The 7883-nt window shown below is 35.2% G+C and overlaps 1 protein-coding gene across 1 annotated transcript in view; it reads right to left on the bottom strand.

Annotated features, from left to right (window-relative positions):
• LOC107709251 (N-terminal EF-hand calcium-binding protein 1-like) overlaps positions 1 to 7883 on the bottom strand; it is a gene marked incomplete at its 5' end in the record, with an annotated part of 27574 nt that overhangs the window by 7699 nt on the left and 11992 nt on the right. The window contains one exon of the mRNA XM_016513689.1: positions 7292 to 7428. Coding sequence (XP_016369175.1) covers positions 7292 to 7428 — 137 coding nt within the window. The remainder of the gene's footprint in view (positions 1 to 7291; positions 7429 to 7883) is intronic.

The following is a 7883-nucleotide window of genomic DNA, read 5'->3' as shown; positions in this document are numbered from 1 at the left end:
TGCCCTTAGTTTTACCATATTTCAAGCACGAAAGGGGAACAGAGTCAGACACAGTGATGATGCTCGTATGTATTTGCAGTACACAAGCCGCGATTAAGAAAGCTGACTCCACTGTGATGTGACCCTGTCTCTTTCTCACGCACACACACACATGCACACGACGCGATTAGCCCGGTCTGGATCAGCCTTCTCTTTTAGATAGAATAAATCCTTTTGTGGGAGACTTTGAGTTTTGTAACTCTGCATATCTTATACATGCACAAATAGCTACATACTGTAACACACAAGAAAAGGAAAAATAGAAATCGCATCATATGACCCCTTTAAACATGAAAAAACTGTCAGTGTCACTTTCAATGAGAATTACGACTTCATTTCTACTGCAAAGTAGCCATGGACCAATGGTATTTCAAATGTGTTTACCAGCTGGAACAAACTTTTCTGAAACGTTTCGAACTCCTGAAACAAACTTCTTTTTGGCCTGATTTTGTTTGAAATGACATCCCACCAGTACTGTTCATTCATAGATTTCGCTTCAAATGTATCAGGGCCTGAAACAGCAGGTTCTCAATAAAGAATCCTGCTGAAGAGTTTCCAACAGTTTTGGTGCCGTGACCTGGATAGAGCTTCTCGTTTAACATCACTCAAACCTTTTCAGCTAAACTACGATTTGGTGAGTGTTACTCTATGCAAAGTACCTCTACAGAGAATTCCTACAGCTGAGACTTCACTCTTAAAAATTAAAGTTCTTTACTGGCATCAATGGTTCCATGACGAATCCTTAACATCCATGGAACCTTTCCATTCCACAGAAAGGTTCTTCAAAAGGTTCTTCAGATTTGTAAAATGTTCTTCACGCGAAGAAAAAATTATTTGTTAAAGAAATGATCACTGAAAGTGTACTATGAATTTACTTTATCCATAGCACAAGAACAAGAACAAAACAAACAAATCCACACTCAAGTATCCTGTCTTACTGTAAAGATGGGCTGTAATAAGGCCTCAATAAAATATGATTTAAAAGAACAACAGTCAGATTTGCTGTCTTTCTGTAAACAAGGGGACATTGGCAATACTGCATTGGAGGATGAAGTGAGTGGAGTGAGATAAAAGGCTAGAGTAGAAGAGGTTGATACTGGTCCATCTGAAACTCCCATAGACCAGCAGGAAACCATCAATAAAGCAGTAGATCCTGAAGCAATAGAAAGAATAGCTTAAAGTTTGCCATCACCATATCATAGTCTTTATCTTGTGGTTGCGGTTCACCATAGCGTTACGGTGCCCGTCCAAAGATGGTTCAGGTCCCTCTATAATTGTAAGTCTATAGGTTTATTTCATTTATTTTATCATCAATAATAACACCTCCTCTCAGCAAGCTGCATGATTTGAAGTATCATTCTTGTCCATAGTACAAACAGTGTGGGATGTATACCTAAATGTATAATTAGTATTACGGGTTTCTTGAAATCCTTAAAGCGTCATATAAGAAATACTAATTCTTGCCTTTAAAAATGTGTTATATTCTTACATTATGAAGGGCTCTTCACTACAGGAAAAGCTCAAATGCCTATGCTAATAGCATTCATACGTTGCATCTAATTGAATTGCATTAGCAGAAACACGGTCTATTCACATGCAAATGATTCTTCAACATTTTCATCCAGCATCAAAACGCAGTTCTTCAACATCACGACTACACTGATGCCTCTTTGCTTGTGCAAGACCTTTCTGCCCTGCTCCTCATGCTACCAATTAAAATGTACAAAATCTGTCAGCAGGTTTCTTACATGTTGTCGGAAGGGTTTCTTTGTATACTGTTTTTGCTATTAGTAACTTTAATGTTGTATATAAGAGATTATTTTGCGTGATGGTGGTTTATGTTTGTTCTGTATTACAAAGGTCTCTGGACAATTTGATTCTGATTGGTCAATCAGGACATGGAGCATTATACAAATGGTTTTGTTTAACAATAAATTGTTCAATTCATGATTATCCATAGCAGCTTGTTCAATGCCTCTTTCACATCTCACTCTACAGTCTCACTCCAAGACAAATGCTTTAAGCCCTGTAATTGCAGCATTTTGTGACTTCCTGTAAGCATAAATGGACTTCAGTACTAAATTTATGGTAAGCATAAACCTTTTAGATGACGAAGGATTGCCCAGTTAAAGCAAGAAAACACTGCTTGGAAAAAGATGAAAGCAGTATGAGACAAAAAAAATTACACTAACACTGTGATAAATATTTAGCTAATTAATCCATAGAAAAGGAACTTTTAATTGCAGATTATTAATAATAGATTAATATTGTGATATTATAAATTGGTTTGCATTGCAAAAGCTTTAAGTTAATCTACAAGTAATGTATTAATATTTTAAAAAATGTTTATTATTTATATTTACTAATATTTTTAAATATCAATCTACAAGTCAAATATTAATATTTTGAATAATATATTATTTAAATTTCATAATAATATTTTATCTGTATATTTACTGACTGAATGAATGAATGAATGAATGAATGAATGAAGACTTCAGATGCAAAAACCTCTAAGTCTGTCTGGGATTTTCTTTTAAATTAGCATTTTGAGGCTTCTATGAAAATAACATTGGACTTTTTTGAAAATAAGGGATTCAATAACTGACTAATAACCTTCTCTTTGCAATTAAAGTGAAATTACTGAACCTAAACATAGGAGCCTGTTAAAAATGCTCATTTAAGAGTAAAAATCTCAGACAGACTTTTTGCATCTGAATTCTTCAAATAAATAAATATATGATATAGTTATTATTTATCTATTTATTTATGCAAGTATGTAGCCATAAGTAGAATAATGTACAGTTATTATCACAAAATAATCCCATTTAGTCTGAGACCATCCTGGTCATCCGGTTAGGGTTTATTTTGCCATAATGACCACCTGATTGAACAGTAGTACCCCTTACTTTTATGATGAAGTAATCATGTGCCATCAACCACTCAAAAAATATGATATGTTATGAACTGAATACCATTTTTCATATAAAGGATTATATGAAATCTAATTATATCTATTGTTCGGCTGTTCTCGAGCAGCAGAGGAATGCTGCATCTATTTTAACTCTTGAGACAATGAAATACATGTAGGCAGGCAGGTGTCAAAATTAAGGCTCGGTTGGTTGCTCATTATCCCTAAAGACACTGTTGCACAACGCACGTCCTGAGGGAAGCTTACCCTCCGCGGTTAAAAATGGCTCACAACTGCATCAGCACGCTGAAATCAGAAGCAAATGAATCGGCTAGAGCCACACAGGTGATTAAAACTCAGCTGGAGTCACATCCACACATCTGCATGAACCCATGGATCTGAACTGACAAACGCAACCAACTGTTCTCCAGAGACCAGCCTCTTTTTAAGCAGGAAAGTATATGAAAATGACGCAGTGTGAAAAACAAAAATGGAGGTATATCAGCAACAGTGCTGTTTCCTAATTGCTGGTAATGGTCTACTTCGCACACATAGATGAAAGCAGTGCTGTGGATGGGGGTGAGCGTTCCTGTGAGCTCTGGATTCAGATTCGAGCTCATCTCCCCTGTTTCATCCCTGTGTGCGTGCTGCTCCTCAGAGAGCCTGACTCGACGCTTCAGACAGAATAGAGAATTGACCACGCTATTTCAATTTGTTCTGGCCACCAGCCACATTCAGCACATCTAACGCAGTGGGAATCAATCAGCACAAAATGAGCTGGCCATATAACGCCAGGCCTCGCCATCTCAAAGCCTTTAGGCTCAAAATGTCTATACGCTTTCTAAAAAACACTAATGTTATGAAACTCCACACTGTCAACTGTGACACAAAAGCATGGTGATATAAGAGGTTACACGTGTGTAGCCATGTGAAGACATGCACAGGTCTGTGCTTGAAAAAAATGATGAAAACTCTCCTTAAAGGGATGGTTCAAGTATGATTACTATGAACTATGATTTTATTCTTTCATGGAATATAAAAGGAGAAAGTTAACGCTTCTCACTTCCATTTTTCTGAATGTAAATGATGAACATTGACTGCTCTTCACTTGTGAAAAGTATGCTTAATTGTATTGCATGTGCACTTGTAGTGTACTTTAAATGTTAAAAGTATATCTCTTAAACTGTAATTGCATATAATAACATATAAATGAAATAAAAGGCCACTTAAGTGTACACTTCATGAATACTTTCATGAATGTTTCTTAACAGATAAAAGATAAAAGGTGCATTTTGTAATAATGTCAAAAGAAAGGTTTTACTGTAAAGTACATTTTAAATCATTATGTTTTAATCTTTTGTCACTTGATTAATAGTGTGTTATTCAATATCACATGTCATTACAAATATATTTAATACATGACATGGTTTCAATAGAAATTACATTAAAGTATATTTTAGTTTACCATAAATGCTTGTCAGTGCACTTTAACCGTATTTCAATAACGATAGAAATAATTATGAAATTAGAGATAAAGAGGTACTCTAAATTTCAGCTGATTGCATTTTATATAACAAATAACATGCAATTAAGTGTCTGAAAACATAACATTCAGTTAACAGTATAAATGTGTATGCTTTTTTTTTTTTTTAAAGAGTGCCTTTTTGGATCTTGACAGGTCCTGGTCATTTTCACTGTATTTAACAGAGCAGCATGAACATTCTGCCTGAACTATCCCTTTAACTGTGTAAATATGTGCTCTGTAAAAAATCATCCAACCGAGATAAAGGTCAGAGGGGACTTGGCATGGCAGAAGTGGAGATATTTAGAGTGTGCTCATGGGATTGTGAGTGAGGCTGCAGACTTGGTACAGCTGTATTAGCAGCGTCAAGATCTGTGATAGACTGACTGAAAACGACTTGTGAGGACTGAGAGATGGAGAGATCAGTCCAAAGCCAATGCCACTGAGATATTTCCAACGTGAAATAATTGAAAATGCCTTTGTACTAAATTTGTACTAAAAACTATGGCTGTCAAAATCATGATTAATCTCCTAATTTTCTGATTAAACATGAATTAATGTGATGATTTAGCATTAAACAAGTACATTTAATTTGGTAAATGTATGTAAAAAACTATGAAGTTATTTTGGTAACACTTTTCGGTTACACTTTACTTGAAGGGGTGTGCATAAGACTGACAAGACACCTACATAATCATGACATGACACATGTCATGAATATGAAGGTTTTTTATGCATGTTTATGACAACTGTCATTAAGTGTCATTTGCTCAGTTATGTAATTTTTAATGCAAAGATGACATTGTTTGAGATGTCTTTGTTATGGGCTATGGGTAGGTGTAGGGTTAGGTTAGGGTTAGGTCAAATAATGTCATATTTGCATTAAAAATGACATAACTGAGCGAATGACACTTAATGACAGTTGTCATAAACATGCATAAAACCTCCTTCATATTCATGACATGTGTCATGTCATGATTATGAAGGTGTCATGTCAGTCTTATGCACACCCCTTCAAGTAAAGTGTTACCCACTTTTCAATAAGGTCTCTTTTATTAACATTAATTAATGCATTATCTAACATTAACAATGAGTAATAATTTATTAACAATGTTTCAGCATTTATTAAGCTTTGTAAATGTTAGTTAACAAAATAAAGTAAAATAAAAAAATTAGTAAAATAAAATTGTTGTTTGTTCATGTTAGTTTACAGTGCATTAACTAATGCTAACAGATAGAACTTTTGATTTTAAAAATAATACTAGGATTAATAAATGCAATAGAAGTATTGTTCTTTATTCATTCAAGTTATCTAATATATTTAACTAATGTTAACACATGGGAATTTATTGTAAATTTCTATATCATAACCTATATTTAACTATATTTTATGACAGTCCTATTAAAAATAAATAAATACCATGATAGAGTTCACCTCTGAAAAGAAGAAAGATAATACTTAATGTAACAAACTTAAAGTGATAGTTCACCTACAACTGAAAACTCTGTCATCATTTACTCACCCTCAAGTTGTTCCAAACCCGTATGAATTTCATTCTTCTGATGAACATTTAAAAAAAAAAAGATAATATGAAGAATGTTGGTAACCAAACAGTTGCTGGTATCCATTGACTTCCATAGTATTTTTTTCCATACTATGGAAGTCAATGGCTATCAGTAACTGTTTGGTTACCAACATTCTTCAAATTATATTCTTTTATGTTCAACAAAATTTTGGGGGGAACAGTCCCTTTAAGTTTTATAAAGAGTAGGACAGATTTCAGAGTTGCATATCCTCAGACTGTATTAAGTACCATGAAGAACAATTAAAATTTTTTTTTTTTTAAATAACAGATTATAGAATGCTGTATATTTCAGTGGTGCACAGTTATTAAGTTAGACACACTGTATCACCTGCAGAGGCGATAATGAGGTCATTTGAATTGACCAATTAATTAGGATGCAACTGGCTATATCAGAGCCAGAGTGTTTTTAAGAACAGACAAAAAAAGAAAAGGAAACACTTCCTTTTAAAACCCAACCTCAGCATCCTTCATTTCTTTAGGCCAGCTGCTACTGCTAATTTTCTTGAGATCATAAGGTGAGCGGAGCAGCACAGCTGCTGCACACTGAGAGGGAGGAGAGGTACTGGGCACATTGTGACACACACACACACACACACACGTGCATATACAGTCTCAGGCATGCAGCTCTCTCTAGCATGCAATCATCCAGGAGCTGGAACAAAACAGCTCATTTTGCATTCTAAATTCTACGCTCTATAAGGAGCTGCTGACCCCCACGATGGGCCATGCAGCAGACCCTCCTCATCACACAAACCCAGTGAGTCAGAGACGCTGTGAGCTCAAAATGAGCTGCTAATCAAGCACAACACACATGCACGCGCACACACGTTCTGTTGATTCTGTGATGGTTTAAACTGGCATCCGTCCCCTTTCTGCACAAAAACAAAGGCCTGGGTCAATGTTCTGCTGGTTACCTGGTCTATTAACAGTCAATGCCACTGATGCTCTAGATATTCAATACCAAGGATGGCTGTGTCACAGTCTAGCCACAATGAAAGCACCCAAACAGCATTTAAAATCTGAATTCAATACTGTAATATGTGATTTGCATAAAGTCGAACATATCTCAATGTTATGATAATATCACCCTTGTTCTGTTCTGCCGTCGCAGACAATCCCCTGAAAGAGCCAGACGTTCAGCCAAAGACAATGAATTGAAAATATCCACTCATCTTCTGCTCACTCCACATGTACAGTAGAAACTGTATGTTTAACAAAATCTGGGTGGCTTGCCTCTCCTGCCGGGTCTGTTCGGCTGTGGTCTCCATGGCACACTCCAGAGAGCTCTGGAGAGACCGCAGCTGACTGGTGGTCTCCTTCAACAGGAAACGTGTCACAAACTGCTCCAGATGCGTGGCCTCTTGATAGTCCTGCAGATTAAAGACAGAGGTTTTATTATCACGGCTGCTCTAGAATGAGCTTTGAACATACACTGGCATTTTGGACACACTAAAATATGAATGAATGCTAATTTGGTAACACTTTATAATAAGTATACACTAATAAAGTACTTACAAATAATTTGCAAACAATTAGTTTATAGTTAATTCATAGTTTATAAACTATAGTTAATACATTAATAGACTCTATACAAATAGTGAGTTCTTCATTCATTGTCACTGCAATTAACTTAATTCTTTTTGTTTAATTAGCTTATATTTAATGAGTTAGATAAGGCTTTCTTAACTTATTAAACATAAATTGTTCTCACTTTAGATTAGGTCTCGGAAAATGGGAAAATGTAATTAATTAAGTGCTTTTAACAAACCTTTACATATATTTACATATGTGTGTGTGTGTAAATATATATATATATATATATATA

Source organism: Sinocyclocheilus rhinocerous, unplaced genomic scaffold (assembly GCF_001515625.1).
Source record: "Sinocyclocheilus rhinocerous isolate Xijiao unplaced genomic scaffold, SAMN03320098_v1.1 scaffold206, whole genome shotgun sequence".
In the NCBI taxonomy this organism is placed as follows: Eukaryota; Metazoa; Chordata; class Actinopteri; order Cypriniformes; family Cyprinidae; genus Sinocyclocheilus; species Sinocyclocheilus rhinocerous.
Note: the sequence above shows the minus strand (reverse complement) of the source record. Positions and strands in the feature narration are given on the sequence as shown.